We start from the raw sequence: 23,384 nt of genomic DNA, 5'->3' as shown, positions 1-23,384 counted from the left end.
TTTTATTTATATTTATCGACCACATCTCGCTTTCCCCCTCCATCTCTGTTATTTATATATAGGTCTTACAGTCCTAGTTGTTCTTATTTGTCTCTGGTCTTTTGCACTTGCTCCTTCTCGTTCTGCTCTCTCTATTTTTTCTTTTTCTTGTGTCTTCCTCTCCTGTTGATTCTTCTTGTCCTTGGTATTCTAACTCTCCTCTTATTTCTTGTCCCTCATTTGCAGCAAAGTAACTGTCATAGAATTCTAACGCTTTATCGAATCCAGTCTATATCTACAGTCTTTTTTTGCAGTAGTCGTTAAACGAACACTGCGGTCATTAGATGAATCCATTTTCCACAGTGGGTGTTTTTTGCTGGAATCGTAGTCACCTGATTGCAGGATACGTCAAGCAGCCATAAATATGGGAGGTTTCTGAGTGCTCAAAAGGCAATCATGTGGCCAGGGGAGGGGGGTGCGGCCATCAGGACTTTGAATCTGAGTTGTAGGCCTGAGGACATCCGTTGTAAATTTGGTCACTAAGCAACCAGTTGTAAATTGAGGACTATCTGTAAAAATAGTTAAAAAGAAAAAAAAAACCAGCTGTATTCAGATTAGTATCAGCCATGACCTTGTATTCATTGCAGCAATGCAGGCTTTAGCTACCATACAGGTCATAAGGGGCACTTTTTTAAAATCTGAAATCAAGGTTCAAACAATCATTATCCATTCTTCCTTAGTATTGACACAGCAAAGATAGGCCATAACTATTCCAAATATCCCTTACGGAGCACGAGGCACTGTCTAAGGTCATGGTCACCTTTTCTGCACTTGAAATAGCATTTGTCCCTTCATCGGGGTTAAAAATGTAATTTTTCTTATAACTTTCATGGGCAGAATAGAGAACATGGCTGGGCATTGGAGGAAGACAGAAGAAGAGTTAACCAAATCAGGTTCCCGTTTGGAAAAACCTGGTGCCTTCTGTAGATACATTTAAGTTAATTAACTATTCTTCCATAAGAATTATAAATTGCTTTCCTATAATATAATAAGCCTAGGCTATGCAAGTTCCACTGTGATTCCATGTATACATTTAGGAATGAGGTGGCCCCACTTTTCTCTCTGCTGCAGTCACCTTCATGGATGAATGTTTGTAAATGTGGTAAATTACTCATATGGTAAATTACTCATATCTGCTTCACATTCCTTAAAGAAGACAAGATGGAGGTCCTTTTGAGGCTGATGTCGTCCATCACCCGAAAAAGTGACCGTGCCATTTTCCCATCACCCAAAACAGAAACGGGATACTTTTGAGTCTTCCATACATCGCATGTCTGATGTACTACTTTTCCCCTCACACAAGGGAAGGCGTGAAGGAACTGCTTCCTCCTAAATTGCCAAAGTTGTAAACTTGTAACATTCTGTGAGGCTCTTATAAGAGAAGGAACCAGGCCCACTTAAAGCCACGGGACTCCTGGTTTCACATGGGAGGGCAGGTATCATCTTGGCAACAGAGTCCAGGATTCCTTTAGTACAGGGGTGTCAAACTCAATTTCATTGAGGGCCAGATCAGCATTGTAGTTGTCCTCTGGGGGGAGGAGGGGCGTGGTCAGGGCAGCCGACTGGGCATGGCCAGCTTGTCACTCACATGGGTGGTGTCTGTGGGGACCAGGCAGGGTTGGGGAGGGAATTCAAGGGTCTCCGGTGGGTGGGGTGGGAGGTTCGTCCTGCAGGATGAGGTGAGGCAGGGCAGGGGGCGGGGCAGCTACAGCCGGAAACCATCCGCCATCCCGCGCTCACCGCTCATTCTGTGTGGGGGAGATGGTTTCCGGCTCTAGCCACAACCTGCCGGCCCCTTAGCTGGCACACACTGCGGCTCTGGAGCCTGCTGCCACCACCGGGCTGGCTGTCCATGCAGACCGCTGGACGCGCTTACTTGGTTCCACTGTCTGTTTTGGCTTGTGGTTGGAGAGCAGGTCGCCGCTGGTCTTCTTGGCCCCCCCATGGGTCTTGCCCTTGGCCTGCACATGGAATTTGTTCCCCTTGCATACATGATGCACCTCAGCCCTACTGCAGGCTGCTGCCGCTTGGCAAACCCACCCACCCCGAAGGAGGCAAAGTAGCCAGCTAGAAAGTCTGTTGTGGCTCCGTTACCTGAGCCTGTGTCATTGGCAGGAGAGGACTCTGAGAGTGAAGGAGAGGATCTGGCAAGACCTCCCTCTCCAGGACCCTCCTCTCTGGCAATGCCTTCGGTGTCCGCCGAAGGGCAAGAGATAGGGCCAGGGCCAAGCACGTCCACGCAGCCACAGATGGACAGTGATGAGGGTAATGAGTCTTGGCTGGATCCACGCCAGTGTCGCAGAGATAAGCGCGCGCAACAGAAGAGAAGGCGTGCCCGAGATTAGGCTGAGTCACTGGACCACACCCCACAGGATATAAAAGGGAGCGTGGTGGCCAGTCAAACCTTGTGACGAACAAAGCTGAAAGCTTCCACGCCGTTCTGCATTGCCGGACTTTTTGCTATAGACTTTGCTGGATTATCTCTGGACTTGATTGACTCTGTAATTATTGAGCTGTTTCTTTTGATGTACCAGGAGTGGGGAGAAGTTATCTCTCCTCTTCGTAAATAATAAACTCTTGGCAGGCAGCCACTAGGTTGTTGCCAAGTTCCGTTATCATAAGGAAAAGGATTTTGCCGGCTGGTTTGGTCTTTAACTCTTGAACGTCTGTTGGTGTGTGTGCGTGTGGTTGGGGACAGAACAAAGTCCAAGTAGAGATGGTAGAGCACGTCCAGGCCCAGCAGGCAAAAGACAGCCACCATGAGTGGGGAAAGCCAGATCCCCGTTGGTGCCATGGCCGCCCAGGCCCAACCGGAATTGCATGCTGCCCCCCCCCCCCAATCTCTGCTGGCCCTGGGCAACCATGGTGCCAATGGGGATCTGGCTTTCCCTGCTCACGGTGGATGTCTTTTGCCTGCTGCGCCTGGGCATGCTCTACCACCTCTACTTGGACTTTCTAGCTGATTCGCCTCCTTTGGGCTGGGTGGGCCTGGTGCTCCAGGCAGCGACAGCAGCGGCCTAATGGACCTGCGCAAGCTGCTGGCGGCCTTGGTGGTGGCAGCGGCCCACAGTGGTGATGAGGTGTGTCAGGTGCGCGAAGGGAACGCTCCCCGCACAGGTCAAGAGCAAGAACCACGAGGGGGTCAAGGAGATGGCTAGCGGCGACCTGCTCTCCAACCGCAAGCCAAAACAGGACAGAGTAAGGCAGGCCAATGGTGTCTGGCAGCAGCCGCCCCACACCCTTCTCACCTTGTCTTGGCCTGCGGCGGCAGCAATAACCAGAAGCAGAGGTGCATGGGAGAGTCACGTGGTTCGGCCTGCTGGATGCGCCGGGCAGCCACCTGCCCTTTCCCAGTCACATGGGATAGAGCAGGCACGTCCGGTGGTGCACATCATGTGTCTACCCCCTGACTCTGCTGCTGCCTGTACCATTGCCGCCACACCTGCTTCTTGGAGGGCCAGCTGCAGAACCCCTACTGCAGGTGCATGCTCGCACAAGCCCGGCCCACCCCACCCATCCCGGTGTGCCCCCACCTCCTGTGCGCACGCGTGCCTGCCGGGATAGCATGAGCCAGGCTTGTGCACGTATGCGGCCACCGCCTCCTGCACACATGCATGGCCACTGGGATGGGTCGGCCCCTTACCATTTCCAGGATGACCGCGTGGGCTGCATCTGGCCTGCGGGCCTTGAGTTTGACACCCCTGCTTTAGTACAAGTAAATACGTTCAGTCAGGTAAGAGGTAATGAACTATGTTGTATTTTCCTGTTTCTGCTCAGGGCACTTACATCTACTTTGACTACGAGAAATGGGGCCAGCGCAAAAAGGAGGGTTTCACCTTTGAATACCGCTACCTGGAAGACCGGGACCTGCAGTGATGCCCTGGGGCCAGCAGGGGTTGACAGGTTTTCCTTCCAGAGACAGCTGTGGCGGTGTGCTGGGGGCAGCAGCAAAGGAAGACCCACCTACCCCTCATCTCTCTTCATCTTCTTCCCCAGATCACAAGTGGGGTGGGAGGGGGAAAGCCGCACATTTTTTTAAAAAATGCATGCAAGTTTTAAAAATGACCACAGAATGGAGGAGGAGGGGCAGCAGCAGTGGCAGACTTCTCCTCTTCCTTTTCTTTGCTCTCTTCTGCTTGTGAAGAGGTCAGAAACAGGGGGAAACACCCTTCTTGCGCACTGGGTTTGGGTGCCAGAATGGAGATTAAAAGGAAAAAAAATATTTGAGAATCCCACCAAAAGAGTGACTTCCCCCGTTCTCCATTTTGTGTGTGTGTTCTAAATAAGAGCATTTCAGTCCTGTAATTATTGCAGCAAACATGAACACCCCACTTGCCCTTTTGCCAGCCCTCCCCAAACTTTTTTGGTGCAAACACTGTCCCCCATTTGGATAGATGCCCAAGTATGATCTTGATAATATTGGGTCCCATGAACCTTTGTGGTGACCGTTCTCTGACCCCCTTGTCTACTCACCACTGCTGGAAATGGTAAATTGGCAAAAATAATAGAATTTGCAAATTTGGAAGCATCGCCCTCAGGTTACAAAGGCTCCCAGTGACCACGGAAATTCTGGTGGATTGGCCCCTGTCAGTTTTTGGCTGCCATAATTTTTGACTTGCTTTTTTTGCAAGTTGTAAGGAGAAACCCTTAAAGGCCATCTACCATCGTCACGCCCTTAGTCCTCCTCATTTGGAAGAGTCCTTTTCCTGACTGGAACAATGACTTTAAGGGATTCCACCTTCTCCCCCATCCCCAACGCTGCTTCTCCTTTCCAACTTTCCAAAATATTGCCACCATAAATTTGATAAGAGCTTGTATCTAATCATCTGCTCCTCCCACAGGAAGACACCCCCCCGTCTCCCCAATAAGACTTGCAATTTATTCCTAATTGGAAAGGGAGACATTTGGGAAAACTTTGGGGGTGGAGGTGGGACTGATCTCTCTCCTCAACCAACCCCCTGAACTGGAGCATCCTTCCCACGCCGCTGTTAAGATAGTTTTTCGTAAGCCTATTTTCATTTTGGAAAATATTTATGAATAAATAGTTTTATATGAGTGTTCTTCTTCTGTTGTACAGGGAAGGGGGACGAAAACCACCAAACCTTGGGGGTGGGAGAAAGGACTCCGTAATCTTGGGATATGAGCTGCAAGTCAGAATGATGCATAATATATTCAAGCCCTGTCTGAAGGCTCCCTGGAATATACAGGTAGTCCTTGACTAACAACCACAATTGAGCCAAAAGTTTCTGTTGCTAAGCAAGACAATTGTTAGGTGAATTTTGCCCCATTTTACACCCTTTCTTGCCACTGTTAAGTGAATCACTGCAGTTGTTCAGTTAGTAACATGATTGTTAAGTGGCTCCCCCATTAACTTTGCTTGTCAAAAGGTGATCACGTGACCCTGGGACACTGCAACTGTCATAAATACGAATCAGTTGCCAAATGTTTGAATTTTGATCACGTGACCATGGGAATGCTGCAATGGTCGTATATGTGAAAAATGATCATAAGTCACTTTGTCCAATGCTGTCACCTTGAACGGTCACTAAATGAACTGTTGTAAATCAACGATTACCTGTATTGCCTCCAGTGCTATCCTTTTGAGCCCATTTAAGGGCTGGAAGCCACATTCACTGTACATGAACTATTCATGTGGTGATAATGTCACCTTTCTCTATAAAGCCTACTTAGAAGCCTAAAGCAAGAACATTTATTTTTATAAGCATGACTAGAAGTAAATTTCCTTGGCCTGCTTTGAGCAAGGCAATTTGCTAGCTTTTGTGACAGTTTGTAATATTCCAAAATAATATAGCTTATGGCTGACCAGGACAACATCAGAACGAGAATATATTAAAAAGGGAAATGTTTATTTGGATAATGAAGAAGCAGCCAGATAACCAGCAACATTTGAAGCAAATTGTGGCCACTTATTTCACAACCAATCTCGGAGAATCCTTCAGTAATTTGGTCACAAACAGTCAATCATGACTACAATACATAGCATACTAAGCTTTAAGTCCCGAGTTACAAACCAATCTCAGTTTCTCGCAATAGAATAAGCCAAGCAAAACTACATAACAATTGTTCAGGAAGTATCCTTTTAAGAAGTGGTTTTGTAGTTTCAAGTTATGGGACAATCTACAGTCCTGTTTTTACATAACTTGGCTAATTAACACATCATAACCTTTCCTACATCACTTACCCTGCATTACCATGAAGCAGCACATCTCCCATCATGGGCTGGATGCAGGCAGCAGGACCCAAGGCGGAGAGGAAGGCAAGCGGGCAGCAGGCACCCAAAGGCCCCGTGGAAGCCGAGCGTGCCAAGCCCAAAAGGCGAGTGAGCCTCACCATGCTCCCCCGAGGCGGCTCTTTGGCCGAGCGCAGCTGGTCTCCCTTTCCCACCGCCAGTGTCAGCCTTACAACTGCCCGCCCTCCCGGGACTGCCCATGCACACCCCAGCGGAGCAGCAGTGTCGGCTCAAGTGGCAGCGGCAGGAGAAGGAAAAAAGCAATCGGCCCCTCTCAGCGCTGGCGCCGCCACCCTTCTCAGCCCCAGCACAACGGTTGCATCTCCCCCAAGCCAGCAGGAAGCAACTCTCCCACACAAAGGCTGGATTCCCGCTGCGAGCAACAAGAAAAACTAATTGGTCCTCAGGTGTGATGGGGAGGGTTTCTCTTCCTCATGAATTAAAAACCCATGTTAGAGCTGAGGAGGAGGAAGAGGGGGGCTTGCTGCACAAAAGCCCCAAAGGCTGTGCAAAGTTGCAAACCTTGGGTGAGCTTGCAAAACAAACTTGATGAACCCCGCAAGGAGGAGGAGAAAGTCGCAGTCGCCTTGCCTTCCCTCTTGCCGCTCTGAGCCCTGCCCAGCCTCAAAGCTGGCGGAGGAGGAGGAGGAGGGCTGCTTGGTGTGATGCCTGCATTCTCCCCCCCTTGCACGGGCAGCATCTCGACCTTGCAGCTGCCATGGTCTGCCCCGCGCAAGCTGCAGGTGTTGCATCGGGGCGCTGGAGGTGAGTGTAGCCGCGGAGCAGTTTTGCAGAGGAGGTAGAATAGCACAGCGGCGGCTGTCCATGTCCTGTTTCTTGCCAGCCAGACAGGAGAAAGGGGGGGAAGAGGAGGGAGGGAAGGGGTGGCTGGGTCTTCCTGGCCTTTGCTGGGTGCTGTCCCCCCCTCCCACTCCTCCCAATTGCTTCCGAAAGATGCGAGGGGATTTGGGCAAAGGTAGCCACTGCGTCTCCCCTAAGGGCATGGGTGTTAGGGTTAGCTGGACACTGATCTCGGAAGGCAAGCAGGCATGGGGGATCGCCAGGAAGGCAGCGTGGAAGGCAGGCAAGCATGGCAGGGCTGCGGGGAAGTAAGTAAGCTGCTAGCTCCTTCCCCGCAGCCCTGCCATGCTTGCCTGCCTTCCACGTGGTCTTCCGCTTGCCTGCCTTTGCAAGCTGGCCACCGGGACGCATAGAAGGCAGGGAAGCATGCCAGGACTGCGGGCTGCAGACCAGCTCGGGGGCATGGCCAGCCAGCAATTGCTACCAGTTCGGTGAACGAGCCCCAATATCTGCTACCGGTTCTCCCGAACCGGTCTGAACTGTTAGCATGTCACCCCTGATTACAACTACTGCCTCTGAATGCTCCTATTACAAGGATAAATCACGGGCCAAAATCTTTCTCATGCTCATTTCTCTAATGGCAGAAGGTCACATACAAAGATGAGCACTGAATCACAACAGCAGGAAAACTGGCAATACTAATTTTCTCAACTAACTGGACCACAGACAAAAAAATGGAAGAATGACCCCTCACCACCTCCAGGATCTTCCACCATTCATTCTTGAAGAAGTCTCAGTGTATCCCAGGTTTGGTGCTTTTTGACTAGTACCTTGGTCCGTCTCTTAGGGCAGTAAACCAGGGGTAAAATTCACTTAACTTCCCTACCGGTTCGCAAATGTGTGCGCACCACCCATAAAACATTTTTTAATTTTTCTTCACGAAGGCTATAAAGAATAAAGCAGGTAAGTTACTGGATCAGGAAATTGTATCCTTTATCAATCCAGCTTTGTGTATTTTTTTTTCTTTTCTGGCAATTCAGAGCAAACGGCAAAAATAGATTAATTGTCTGGCTGATTTTCCTGCTCAATATTGTGTTCCAGTGAATGATAATTATAATTGAGTAAAGGTCATCCTAGAAGCCATTTGACAAGTCATTTTTGGCCTGATTTTGCAGGTTTATGGCCAGGAATTTTATGAAGCATTTTGGACTAAACATTTTCAGCTGAAGAACTTGGGTTGGACTGCTTTATACCCACTCAATTCGACTTTCTTTCACTGCTCACTGTCTTGCCAGCTGGGGGTTGAACTGTGAGTTGTAGCCACATTTTCTTTCATCCATTTCCTCTTCCTCCCGGCGTGGACCCATTCCAGATCTCTGGGCAAGGAGAGATTTGGTTCGAGCTCGTTCGGCCCATTTCCGCTGCAACCTTTCCTGGCGGAGCTGTTCCAGAGAGCAAGATGTGGAAGTAGATGAAGGCCTGTAAAGGAAAAGGGAAAGCAATAAGAAGGAAAGTGAAGAGACACGGGACCCAGGAAAGTTTATCAATCCGTGAGGGGAGGTAAAGGTATGGTTTGCCTAAATTCTGTTGTCTCAATAATCAGGTGTTTTGGGCTCTCCAAGTATGCACTGAATTTTAGGGAAGGAATTACAGGTTGTAGGAGCCGTGGTGGCGCAGTGGTTAGAATGCAGTATTGCAGGCTAATTCTGCCCACAGCCAGGAGTTTGATCCTGGCAACGCTCAAGTTTGACTCAGCCTTTCATTCTTCCAAGGTTGGTAAAATGAAGAATATGCTAGTATTTGTAAACCTCTCAGAGAGTGCTTTAAAACACTATGGTATATAAGTGCAATTGCTAGTCCTTGACATACAACTATTCGTTTAGTAACCATTTGACGTTACAATGCCAATGAAAAAAGTGACATGACCGGTATTTACACTTAATGTCCGTTGTAGCATCCCCAATGGTCACTTGTTCAAATTTTGGGCACTTGACGAGGGGCATGTATGTGTGATAGTTGCACTGTCCCAAAGTCACGTGATCACCATTTGTAACTTTTCCAGCTAGCTTCTGACAAGCAAAGTCAACAGGGAAAGCCAGATTCATTTAACAACTGCAGTGATTTGCTTAGCAACTGTCCAAAAGGTCATAAAATGCAGCACAACTCACTTAACAACTGTCTTGCTTAGCAATGGAAATTTTGGGCTCCATTGTGGTCGTAAGTCAAGGACTAACTGTATAGCTCAGTAGTAGAGATCTGCTTTTGTATTCCTCAGGGCCCAGTTAAAACTGGCAGATAATATTGTCGTGCATAGAATATGAAGTTCTGCAGAATTGGAAGGGCTATTGTTTTAATCAGCTTAACTCCAACATGGCTGATACTGTCATGTACTTTCAGCACATGCTCTGTGATTCTATGACAGCTACACATAAGGTGGCTTTATTCCAGACAAGCAAAAGATGCAACCCAGTTTGCATCCCAATAAAACACCTAAAACCTTGTGTTTTATTCTGCAAATTCACAAAGGTAGCTTGACAGATTTATACAAAATCGGATCTAATCCTCAAATACCAGTAGGCCCACCACCCTACATTATGATTTTTAGAGTGACATCTCTTCCAACCACATCAGCAAAAAAAAAAAAACCCTTCATATTTCCTAAATTTGTTTGTTTGTTTCGTGCAGCATTCAATTACAGGTTGATATTCTATCTACATCAAGTAAGGGCTTCAGTTTAGCGTCAACTCAGTTTCTCCCTGCCTCGTCTCCAAAATCAAAGCTGCCTGGCAAAGAGTAGTTGTGGATGCTCTGGAAAAACAGAAACTCCATCACAGTCACCGAACAGCCATGTGCTGCTCAATATTGACCATTTTCCTGAGTGCACAACAAAAAGGATACCCACCTAAGTGCTAGGTTTTCTTTGCTTTTGTTGTGCTTCGGTTTTCCTTTCTCTTTCTTCCATTTTATGAGAGCACTTCTTCTTGTATAAATCTTTCCCCATCTCAGCCAAGGGGTCCAGCCTTCCCTTAAGTTTCTCATCCTTGGCAATGGCTTTGCTACGATCTGGCAGCTCCTGGTACCAGGGAATGGACGTCTGAGACTCGGCTGCACTTTGGCCCAAGTAAATCAGGATTCTTAAAACTTTTTCCTTTCGCTCCTGTAAGGAATAAAAAGCCAAGGAAATTACTCATACTATCCATCACAGACACACACATTCTAGTACTCCAGGTATATAATTCTATCTAAAGTAGTATTTCCCTATTCTTCTCTAAAGCAAACTGCTTACTATGGATTTAGTGAACTCCATGGGACCCAATGCAGAATATCACTAACAGATTATAATCCCACCTTTCTGACAGGTTTTAATTAACAGTAACCAATAGGCATTGTGCTACTGTGGTTTAAAGTACAAGAACATGATTATTTAGGATATGAAAGTTAGCTGAAGTCTGAAGGTTGAAACATGGCAACAGGACTAATTTTTTTTGTTGCTTTGAGATGTTTCGCTGCTCCTCCAGGCAGCTTCAAAAGTCAGAGCAAGCTAGCTAGGAAGAGAGTCGTTGGAATGTACCAACTCTTGCCACAACCTCAGGGATTTCCTCTCCAAAATGTGTTGCAATATGTCAATGAAAATTCTCAAGTCATCCTGGTGTAGGAAGTTAGCACCCACCCCTCTCCTAGAAGAATGAAATATTCTAGGAAATATTAAAAAGGCAGAATATTATATTTTCCCTAAAGGAGAAACATGTTTCTAAAGACATAAACTCAGAGCCTCAGCTTTCTGCCCCCCAGCAGATATTTTGGTGCCAACCTATCTACAAGACAAAAGGCTGGGCCAGCTTATCTACAAAACAAAAGACCTTCACCCTCAGGACATAATAAGATTAGTCCTCACTCAAGATCCAAACCAGGACAAAGCCATTAAGCCATAATAGGAATTGCCCAACACCCTTTCAGAACACAATCCTCTTCATTACATCATCACCCAGCAAGATTCAACCAAGCCTGGGACTCAAGACAACCTACAAAGTTACCCCTGCATGGCCCCATTGGAGTCTGACAACCAATCAGGATACGTGCCCTTACACAGGAATAGAAAGCTCTAAGGCGGGGCCCAGGAGAGGGTATAAATATATGTCTCTCTTCCATGTGCTCATTTGCCCAGGACCCAAAAACCCATGTGGTCCTGTCCACCATTAAACCATCTTTCCAAACAGCCTCCATGTTTCCAGTGTCTTTCTCCCCACTTGGAACTGAACCCAGATGGACATTTCTTCCAACACCGGCAAAGGTGTCTGAAAGTTTAATCCAGTTGCCATGATTCAACCTTCAGACACTTTTGCCTGGATAACAGAGAGTTTTCATCGACATATTAGCCTGAAGTTGTTTAGATTATCAGGAAGGAAAAAATGTATTTAGTGTAAAAAAAAAAAACCTGCTAAATCAGGATTCTATTTACTAAGCAGATTTATTTAATATATTTAAAAGGTCTGTACCTAAATATTAATATTACTGTTATAGAAATGAAAGGCTGGAACACATTCCTGGGTCAGACAGATGCATTTATTTGTGCAAAGGTTCAGTGCAGTTTTTGGTTGTTGCAAAACTGAACAAGGACGAATTATGATTTCACGATTTATATATGTTTTCAAGACAAAGAGTTCTATGAGCCCTTCCGGTTTCCATATATGGTTACATTAAAAATACATTATACTTACATTACACTTTACTAATTACCAAACCATTACATACTAGTTAATAAAATTCTTGTGGCTACATATCTTCACTACTCCATCATTTACTAATTATTAAACTATTACAACTTTACTAACCCATCACTTTATAGTTTACAACTTTCCTTTAAGTGCTGTAATGTTTAAATGCAGAAATTATGGCTATACTTTAAACAATAAGTGACTTTCTGTCTCCCATGTATATCCGTTCAGATGTTCACATATATCTGAATTTCCGTAGTTTTTGATTCTATTAAGATGTATAGAATCAGTGTGTTTGACACAGTGTCATAGGTCAAGTAATTATGAGGAAATCCATGAACTAATTGCTTAGCTTCTTTTCTTTATCCGAGTTTGTCATTCACCAGAACACCATTCTTAGCTCTCCTGATGGATGACAGCTGGGCCTCATCAGAAGATATATTTACCAATAATGAAGTTCAGCTGCCTCTAACAAGCACGTATACTAATGTGAATAGAGAGGTTCTCTCAAAGTTCAATAGAGAAGGTTATTCAGAGTTCATATATTTGATCTGACTTTATGTATCTGACTTGGTATGATTATTTCTTTTATTCACCTTATTTCTTATTGGCTATATTTACCTCATTTCTACCTCATTACTGTCCATACCTCGTTCTCAGAACCCATAAAAAGGAGCCTGCCTCTATCAAGGCTTTCAGTGCCCACTTAGGTAAACTAGAGAAAACAGAATTTTGGCAAACTCCATTCCTACTTTTCCACTATTACTTTTTCCTGCTTCTTCTCCTCATATTCTTTGTTGCCACCCTCTTGCAACCCCTGAAAGAGGTTAAGATGTCCTGAGGGCTTTTCTGAATCCAAAGAAACAAGGTTTGAGTCACTCTTATCACCTTCTGCAGCTGACAGACGTGCTTTCTTCTGTAAGAATTCAGTCTGGGCCTAAAATCAAAGGCAGATCAGTTTAAAACCTTTCAGACTAGCTATTCTTAAATCAGGTTTTTCTCAAATTTCATCAATTCAGGCCGGATGTACAGAAGAATCCCAGATAATGAATGCTGTTTCACATTCAAAATTAGCTGCCAATTAAAACTTAGGATGCAACTGCTGTCTTTCATAAAGCTCCAAAGATCTGGCACTGTGTTCGAGGCTGAGGCTCCAGAGTGTGCCAAGTGATCGGTGTCCTGCATCGGTGGAAGACTGTTGGTTTTCTCAGCTGCTGTGTATTTTGGTTTGTGTGTTTGTGCATTGTTTTATTTTTATCACTGACCCCCATTCAGAGTCATTGTTGATGGGCAGGTATGTAAATCAAATCTTTAGATAAATAAAATTATATCAGTCTTTTCAACAGATGGCACACGTCATTAGAATATCTTGCCCGCAGAAATATCAAGAAATCTCATTCTTGGAATATGTAAGTACACCCCAAAGATAACTTTGAGGCTCAAGTCATCTGATTTGTTTAAATGCATTTTTAAAACTGAGGATGCTTCTGTTGTTTAAAAAAATCTGAACAATGTGGCAGGCAGTTTGATTTTGACAACAATGGAATGCCGTTGTTGTCAAAACCAAACTCTCTGCCACATTGTTCAGATTTTTTCTAAAATTCTGGATAAAATTCAGGTTTAGCTTTGCTTCTTTATTAATCCATGCAGGAAGATGAATGCAGGATCATTCTGTATGCATGTTAGAGTTTGTTGCAAAAAATCAAATCCAGAAAGCACACACAGGTAAACTGCTTCAGCAGGATTCATTAACTTCTTTATATACATAACAACACATGAAGTAAATTTACAATACCAACAGCAGATTCTTCCAACGTGGTAGAGAGGAGAGATTGCTTTCAGTTCCAGCAGCAGACTAGTTTGCTTTTAGAGCTGAGCACAGAGCTAAGCCATGTCCAGACTTCTTGCTTAAATTTCTGTTTCTAAACAGCCCTCATTGGCTAATCTAGTTGCTATGCCTATTCATTGGCTGACCTTGTTACCATGTCTCTGCCAGTTCATGAATATTCTGACAATGCAGAATGCACAAAGAGATAGAATCCAGACAGAATGTTTAGATCCCATATATAGAAAGTTAGCACCCACCCCTCTCCTAGAAGAATGAAATATTTTGAGAAATATTAAAAAAGGCAAAATATTATATTTCCCTGGAAACATGTTTTTTTAGAAGCAGGAAGCAGACTCAATAGCTCCCCACCTTTCTTAATAGCCCTCAGCAAATGTCAACACTTAAAGAGATAAAGAGATAGCTAGCTCTATTCATAAGCAAATTCCCTGCAGCAAGGTCTGAACAAAGGTAGGATTAGCCCTCAGCCACAATAGGAATTGCCCAACAAGCCCCTTCATTGCATCAGCCCAAACTTCAGACAAACTCCTAGGATTTGTACATGGCACCATGGGAGTCTGTCAACAGCCAATAAAATACATGTTCTTGAACAGGAAGCTCAAGTGCAAAGCCCAAGAGAAGGTATAAATACCCCCCAATCTCAACTCCATGTGGTCAGTTACCCAGAATCACACATGCTTGGTGGTTCTGCTTCATCAATAAATGGACCCTCTTTCCAATCAGCCTCCAGCCTCCATTTTGTCTCCAGTGCCTTTCTCCCGGCTTGGAACTGGACCCGGGTATTTCTTCCAACACATATAAAGCTTTAGCACTGCAACTCTTTCTGAACAGTAGCCAAATAGGAGTTAGGTCTCTGGAAATAGTTTTGACCTCACTTCCACACTAGGGAATTAGATCTGTCCATTTGGAAGCACTTAACTTTTATGGATTTGAGTAGATGCATGTACTAAAATAATACCTAGCTAGTCATGCCGCCCCCCCCCCCCCCCGGTCGGAGTCTGAATCTGCGGGGGAAGATGAGCTGGAACAAGAACTGACAGCAATTGAGAGGGCAGCTTCATTGGCCTTGGATGAAAATGGAGAAGGGCAGAGTCAGTCCAGGCAAGGCTTCTCAGAATTAGTAAGGCCTGCAGGCAGGGAGGAACAGAGGCAGAATGAACATGAGTGACAGAGCTCAGACAAGGAGCAAGGACCACCCCCTCCTGATCCAAGGGCTCGGAGAGTGCAGAGAAGGCGTGATCAGCGTGTTACACGTAGAAAATACCTAACTATATGTACATACTTAAAGCCATGTAGGGATTAATCATTGATACATCAATTGTCCCTCCCACTGACTCCTCCTTACCTTTGACTCCTCCTACTGTGTATATATACTGATGTCCTGGACTGCTTGCCTAGCTTGCCTGATGTTCTCCTGTAATAGAAACCAAGAAATAAATACTGTTTATATTCTCATGACTTACATTCTGATTCTTGGGCCTATATGAAAGAAATAATAGCCACAAGTTGGTAGCAGAGGATGGTTTAAAGGCCCAACCAATCCAAAGATTCAAGAAACTCCAAAGCTGGATGAAGGTAAAAGAAGAGCTATTACCAGATCACTCAAAAAAAGAATGGCAGCTCAACTAACTCCTACAGAAACCACACTGAAGGAAAAGGCAGAGAAAGAAGAGAAACTTTCCAATAATGAGATACTGCCAGATATCAAGGAACAACAAACCAAAAATGAAGATACTCCCTCAGTCATCAAAAAAGAGGATGACATGAAAAAGAAAATAATTAAACTGATAGAAGAAATCCCGAACGATCCAAATCTATTAGCGAAACTCTGCAATCTCATAGAAAATCACGGAGCAGCGACAGATGAGGAGGAAGATGAATCCAGTCAAGATGAAGAAAGCGAGGTAGGAAAACCAAATACTAACTGTATAACTGATGATGAAGCCGGCGACGATTTCGTGCCTTTTTCATGGCGGCCATCTTGCATGACTAACTCATTAAAGATGGCCGACCAGCAGCCAATGGGATCTCGAAATTCGAATCCCAAGGCGGGGAGTGGGGCCTACGAAAAAAACACCTACCAAACAACAGAAACAGACGATAAACTATTAAAAGATGATTTACCTATCCAGCCTTCCCCACTAGAAATAAATAATGCCATGCGAGTATTAACCGCGGTATTTGGAAAAAAACTAAAATTACCGGACCCACAGCTGGACGAACAGAAAAAATCCACTAAATCTACCTATGACAAACAACAAACTGAATTAAACTACATAAAAGAAGAAGCCGCCACACGCAAAAAGACTTACAAGCCACCACCCACTGAAACCAGCTGCCAGGCACACTCGCGAACCACACAAGAACCCAGAAATAAAAGATCATACTCACCGATCAGAAGACATCACGCTGAGCAGTCAATGTATTCCGATGACAATGATCCAGACCAGGCCCAGTTCTGCAGCCGCGCAGAGGAACAGGGCCGTCGGACCCTCCGCGATGACTTTGCTGACCAGCAGAGCAGCAGGAATGCCCCGGTGACTCGAACGACCTCCCAGGTGACCATCGACTACCTGAGGCCTCCCAGAGTCGAGGCAGAAGAACATCCTGAAGAATGGGGCCTTCTCCCCAGAGCCGCGAGCACAGGATCCTTCCTCGGCGACTGCTGGAGAAAAATGAGCTACGAGCATGCGCAGAACGTCTCTGTAAGAAAAAATGGAGAAAACATAGACACAAGTTGGTACAGATATACCTCTAGCATTCCAACACCATATTGTGAGTTCACTAAAGACCTAAACCATGGACAGCGACAGACTGTAAGTAATTCTTCACACAATCCAGGGGCTTTACCAGCAGACTTTATAAAATTAAAACTAGATGGATCAAACTTATTGGAATAGAGTCAACAGCTCCAAGTTATATATTTAAGAGAAAACATGTTATTTTTTATTAATAATCCTCCCAGCAAACCCTGGACTTTTGAACTGGACTGTTTACATCATAAAGCTTATTATATTCTCATTGCCACTATATCACCTAGCATTTACCCTAGCATTGAACACAACTTAACTGTTTCTGAAATATTTCAAAAATTGTTTAACTTGTTTCACAGTAAGAGTGTTGCCACAACAACCAGGATTTCTAGGGAGTTTCACTCTGCCAGACTAAAAAGTGGAACACCCATGAGTGAACATATTCTAAATTTAATTGCCACCAGAGCTGAGCTTATTCAAAGAGCGGAAAATATTTCAGAAGGGAGTTTAAAGAGTATTATAATCAACTCATTAGATTCTAGTTGGGATACCTATATAACCCTGTTAGACAGTCTCAGTTTAGAGAACCTATCATTGGAAACACTTACTAACAAACTCATATCAGAGGATAACCTGAGAAGGGAACGTTCCATGAGTCACAGGGAAAGTAGAACTACAAAGAAGGTAGAGTTCCAAAGCAGAGGTAGATATACACCAGAGTGTCACACATGCGGTTCAAAGAACCATTATATGAGAGACTGTCCAAAACATACAAGAAATAGGGACCAAGCATATCGCAGGGAGAGGTCAGAAACTTCTCAGACAGACATTCACCTGATTACAGATATAAACATAGAGATTCATCCATCCATCCATCCATCCATCCATCCATCCATCCATCACTAAAGATAGAAAAAGTTACAGAGACAATTATAAGGAGGATAGACATGGGTCACTATATGGACTAGGGGATAACAAACTCACACCAACAGAATCAAGTAACACATGGCTTATTGACTCTGGAGCCACTAACCATACCACCAATAATAAGGAACTTCTCAATGATTTCATAGAAAAGAATTACCATGTTAAAGTGGCTAATCAAGACAAAGTCCTAGTGAAAGGGATAGGCAACACACACATCAAAGGCATAGGGAAAATAGAGGGGGTATTATTTATTCCCGAAATCCCACATAACATATTAGCTACCCTTAAATTAAGTGAAGAAAAGGAGATAGAAACTACATTCAAAAATGGAAAAGTGTATATGACTAAAAACAAAAGGGATATAGGAAATATTGTTACCAAAGAAGGATTGACATACTTTCACCCAAAAGATGATGAAGGAGCACACACAAACATACTGTTAGGAAACAAAAAATGTAAGACAAGTAATCATGAAGGTATTGAATATGACATGAAAAATGACCACACTGATGATGATGTTTCTATTGAGAAAATATCCAATGGTAAGCCAATGCATGATGAGTGCGCACATTTACTCCATAGGAAGCTGGGACATGCCAGTTTCCCTGTTATTCAAAAAAAGTTAGAATGTTCTGATGATTTAAAAGTAAAAAATTGTAAAAATTATTTAGAATGTTCTGTGTGCAAATCTTCAAAACTCAAAAACAAACCTAGGCCAACAAAAGCCACACGTACCACACATTCAATCTTCCAACTGGTACATATGGACCTAGTTGGTCCCATGAAGCCATCAATTAAGTATAGAAAAAGATACTTCCTGACCATAGTTGATGACTTCAGCAGATATGGTTTTGTATACACACTCAACCAGAAAAACGAAGTGTTTAAAAAATTTAAAGAATTCCACAAAAGAGTAGAGACCCAACATAATATAAAAATCAAGCAAATAATGACAGATAGGGGATCAAAATTTTTGTCAAAAGAATTTTCCAATTGGCTAAGAATGCAGGGAATACTTCATTTCAAATCTTCACCTTTTTCCTCATTCCAGAATGGAGTCGCGGAACACAAAAATGTTTTATTACAAACCATGGTTAGATGTGTGTTAGATGATGCTGGACTAGGAAAAAAATGTTGGGCCGAAGCACTTACATATTCAAATTATACCATAAATAGACTATGGTCTAGCGTAATTGGCAAAACACCTTACGAAGTCATGTATGGCAGAAAACCAAAAATTGGCCATCTACATATATTCGGTGTCACTGCTGATGTCTATGTTCCAAAACAATTAAGACGCAAAGGAGAAAAGGTGTCAAAAAGATTAAAATTCATGGGATATGAATCAGGGACCAAAGGGTATCGATTTATAGACAAAAACAATAAATTCATAATATCTAGAACAGCTGTGTTCCACGAGCATGCAAATCGGTCCAAAATACATCTAAATGAATTATATCCTGAAGCTGAAAACACAATAGACACTCAGAAAAAACACATACCATATGCGACCGAGTCCAAAACACAAAAAATTAGTAAACCCAGACACCAAGAGATATCAAATAGAGAATGGAAAAAGAATCACCCCATCATACAAGTAGATACATTAACTAAAAAAGAAGCAAGGTATATGCATGATGCTGAGGCACCTCCCAGTAGACCCATCAGATCCAACAGAAACACAGTACCAAAAAGATTAGAAGATTACATACTATCTATCAATGCATACAATAAAACACCCAGTATATATGAGGAAATACTAAAATTACCACAAGAGGAGAAGATCAAGTGGGAACAAGCAATGAAAAGGGAGATGGATAGCTTAAAGGAATTAAATGTATATACACATGCAAAACCACCTGCAGGTAAAACCCCCATTGGAACAAAATGGATATTCAAAATTAAGGAACTAGAAAATAATGAATTCTTATACAAAGCTAGACTAGTGGCTCAAGGGTTCGCGCAACGGTTCCCAGATGATTGTGTAGATACGTACTCTCCCACAGTGAGATCAGAGAGTGTCAAAAGCGCACTAACAATAGCATCCATTCTGAATTTAGATGTACCAACGTACAAACTGCTTATTTACATGCTGACCTTGACAAAGAAATATATGTGAGGGCACCCCCCGGAAATAATATACAGAAAGGAGAAACTTGGTTATTAAATAAGAGCTTGTACGGATTAAAGCAATCCGGAAAAAGATGGTATGAGTGTTTGGCTAAGATACTTAGAGAAATGGGTTTTTCAGCCACGTCCGCAGATTTATGTTTTTTTATCAAAAAGGGAAAATTCCATAGAATATGTACTCATATATGTTGATGACATTTTATACTTTGGGCAACAAAAACATGGATGTGATGAATTCTCTGAAAAATTGGGCAAACATTTTACGTTGAAAACCTTGGGGAAAGTAAATAAATATTTAGGCATTCAAATTGATAAGACCAAAGGAGGATTCAAATTATCTCAAAAAGAAAAAATATTAGAGCTTTTACAAAAATGCAACATGATTGATTCGAAACCATGTGAGACTCCCATGCAAACTGATTTTACAAAGAACATGAACAACGAAGGTGATCCATTTAAAGACAATACTTTGTACAGATCAGTCATTGGTTCATTGTTATATATTTCTAATTGGACTAGACCTGATATCACTCTTGCTGTTAACCTTCTGTCCAGACACGTAAGCAATCCCAATACATATCATTGGGAAGGGGTAAAAGGGGTCCTTAGATATCTAAAATTCACTACTGATGTTTGCTTGTACTTAGAACCTGTACATTCAGAAAGACCTATTCTGTCATGCTATGCTGATGTGGATTGGGCCGGAGATTCAAAGAGCAGAAAAAGCACATCTGGTTATGTCTTTCTTATAAACAATTGTCCCGTATATTGGTACACTGGTAAACAAAATTTAATCGCAACCTCCACAGCTGAAGCTGAATATATTTGTCTATCAAAAGCGGCCAATAATTTAACGTGGTTTGACGATCTACTATCTAACATCTGGTCTGAACCCAATTATCCCATAACCATCCATGAAGACAATAAGGCAGCCATAGAAATTTCAACTTCTGAAGCAATAGGACAGAGGTCGCGCCACATAGATATCAAATACAAACATGTCAGACAGTTATCTAATATAGGATTTATTAAAGGTATTCATTGTGATACGAATGAACAAGTTGCAGACATTTTAACAAAACCTTTACCAGTTAAACAACACGCTTATCTAACTTCGAGATTGAATATATGTATATAAATTGTAATATTGATAACTGTTAGGTATTTTAGAGGGGGATTTGTTACACGTAGAAAATACCTAACTATATGTACATACTTAAAGCCATGTAGGGGTTAATCACTGATGCATCAATTGTCCCTCCCACTGACTCCTCCTTACCTTTGACTCCTCCTACTGTGTATATATACTGATGTCCTGGACTGCTTGCCTAGCTTGCCTGATGTTCTCCTGTGATAGAAACCAAGAAATAAATACTGTTTATATTCTCATGACTTGCATTCTGATTCTTGGGCCTATATGAAAGAAATAATAGCCACACAGCGCAGACTGAGCAGGCTACTCAGGAGGAGAGTGCTATGCCCATCTTCACCAGGCACACCTGGGGAAATGAGATTTAAGGAGACACTGTGGGGAGGGGCATTTGTCAGGAACAAACTGTTGTGACCTAGGCTTAGTGAGTCATTACAAGACACAATTAGTCCCAAATAAACCTATTTTATTGTAACAGCTGAGAATTATGTTCATTCCCAGCTGAGTCCCAATTAGTTGCAAAACAAGTCCTTCGGAAGAAGTCTTTCGGGATAATCATCAACCTTTATCTTCTTTGACACCCTGCCAAAGGCCTTACTTGGCAAAGCCCCACGAAGTTCAGAAACAAACAAGAGATGCCGACTGGAAACAGAGTTAGCAACGTTGCTTTCCTGAAAAAAGGCCCAAGTGCCTTTGTTTCTCTTTTAAGCCTTATGGGAGGGGCCAATCATCTCCTGGTCTTACTCCCGAGTCGTCCCTTTTGCTTTAGCTGCTCTTGCCTTCTGGCAGCTCTGCACATGCGTCCACTAGGAACAGGCTCCTCCTGTTCCTCTGCCTCTCTGCTGTCCGACTCTGGGGGCTCCGGAGTCCGCGCATCACTCCCAGATGGCCCTGGCCCCATCTCTGCCTCCGACGTAGAGCCCTCATCTGGGCCTTCCCCAGACTCCAGGACTGGCCCATGTTCCTCCCCAGCCTCCTCACTGTCCGACTCCGCTGCCAGCTCTGCAGGCTGCTGGCGGACCCCAACACAAACACTGAGTTCCTGAAGTGTTGCATGCCAATGTTTGAACTTGCCAAGAGTCCTTGCATTCCTTTTGGCATTCTGGATTAATTACCAGGATCTTTTGCTCCCTGAACTCCTTGATTTGCCCTTGATTTGCCAAATACATTTGGATTTATTGCCGTGCAGCCTTGGTGCAGATAGCAGTGGGCTGGATTAATTGCAGCCAGAAGTTGCTTCAGGTTTGTGTGGGGGTTTGTTATCACTCTGCTCTGGGACTTGCCAGAAACATGGGAGCGTTTGGGGAGATTTGGAGCAATAAAGGGGCGGTTTGAACTGCCAGCTGTTTGTGTTATCTCTGTGCCTTGCCCTGGGTCATCACATTACCATAACCGCAAACACTCTATAAAAAGAAATAAATTTGATATTCATTTCCCTCCCCAGAACTGAGACATTTCCTTCAGAGAAAAAAAAAAACAGATGGACAGAACCCACATGCACAATAGAATGTTTTTAAAACTATTGCCTTGACTTGGAATACAGTGCATGTGCAATAATTCCAAACCATAACAATACGGCCCCCTTTGCGCATGCCCCTTCATGACTATTTTCCTCCTGTTCAGCTAACAGGACTCAGGCCTCCCTCTTTTGGCGCTGAACTTCAGCCTCCGCTTCATCCTGTCGTATGCAAGCCACATTGTCTTTGTTGTGGGCGTGCCACGACTTCTTGGGAAGAATATTCATTCCTGCTGCTTATGACAGTGCTAAAATCTCCACAAATGTCCTCAGTTTCCTGAATCGTTTGCTGGGTACCATAGAGCTCCGTCCCTTTGCTCTATTTAGGGGGGTGGCCATTCCCTCCGTACTGTACATGCTTCATTGCATCCACTCATGTTTGCCTGCGCGAACTCAGGAGGGCCTGTTCATCTGGAGTTCTCATTGGTTCGCCTTTATTCCCACCTGCTATTTGATTGTCTTGGACCAGTGTTCGTCAAACGTAGCCACATGTTGGCTGGAGAATTCTGGGAGCTGAAGTCCACACATGTTAAAGTGGCCAGGTTTGGAAAAATCATTGGTTTGGATTAACCGCACTTCGACTAGGGAGTGATATTTGTTGAATGCTGAAATATCTCTCTGTGGTTGTAACACCAAGAGTGGTGTTTGCTTTTTAAAACACACTTAAGCATTTCTCCCTACATGCTAGATTAATGTCACTTGCAGCACTGGAAAGGGAAGAGTTGACATCAGGAACTCTTCTCACTGCACAGTTAGACTACTGTAATGCACTCTGCAGGGACTGCCTTAGAAAATCACCCAGCATGCAGCAGTCCTTTTAAATGCAGTGTTTCCCAACCTTAGCCATTTTAAGATGTGTGAACTTCAGCTCCCGGAATACCCTAGCCATTTTAAGATGAATGGACTTCAATTCTCAAAATTCTGGGAGTTGAAGTCCACATATCTTAAAATGGCTAAGGTTGGGAAACATTGCCTTAATGGCAAAAGCCAGTTTGGTGTAGCGCTTAAGGCACTGGTCTAGAAATCAAGAGACGGTGAGTTCTAGTTCTGCCTTAGGGATGAAAAACCATCTGGGTGACTTTGAGCCAGTCACTATCTCAGCCCAACTCACCTCAGAGCAGGGGTGAAATGCTCCCGGTTCAGACCGGATTGCCCGATCCAGTAGCGATGGAGGCGGGTGGTTCGGAGAACTGGTAGCAAAAATCCCTGCCCCCCCCATGCCCAGCTGAGCTGCACAATCATCAGAGGCTTTTTTTT

At 43.9% G+C, this 23,384-nt stretch overlaps 2 protein-coding genes across 2 annotated transcripts in view; one reads left to right on the top strand and one right to left on the bottom strand.

Moving 5' to 3' along the window:
• CNOT3 (CCR4-NOT transcription complex subunit 3) overlaps positions 1–5,094 on the top strand; it is a 114,286-nt gene extending 109,192 nt beyond the window's left edge. Inside the window, exon 19 of the mRNA XM_070944353.1 lies at positions 3,817–5,094. Coding sequence (XP_070800454.1) covers positions 3,817–3,915 — 99 coding nt within the window. The 3' untranslated portion in view covers positions 3,916–5,094. The remainder of the gene's footprint in view (positions 1–3,816) is intronic.
• Positions 5,095–8,337: 3,243 nt separating this feature from the next.
• LENG1 (leukocyte receptor cluster member 1) lies at positions 8,338–22,408 on the bottom strand. The gene is given in 5 exon segments (XM_070944525.1): positions 8,338–8,569; positions 9,993–10,049; positions 10,051–10,247; positions 12,572–12,744; positions 22,226–22,408. Coding segments are annotated over 5 exon segments (789 nt in total). The 5' UTR covers positions 22,356–22,408.
• Positions 22,409–23,384: the final 976 nt, after the last annotated feature.

This window comes from Pituophis catenifer, unplaced genomic scaffold (genome assembly GCF_029215685.1).
Source record: "Pituophis catenifer annectens isolate HBS135680 unplaced genomic scaffold, rPitCat1.0.hap2 SCAF_5, whole genome shotgun sequence".
Taxonomy (NCBI): Eukaryota; Metazoa; Chordata; class Lepidosauria; order Squamata; family Colubridae; genus Pituophis; species Pituophis catenifer.
This window is presented reverse-complemented; position numbering and strand designations above follow the sequence as displayed.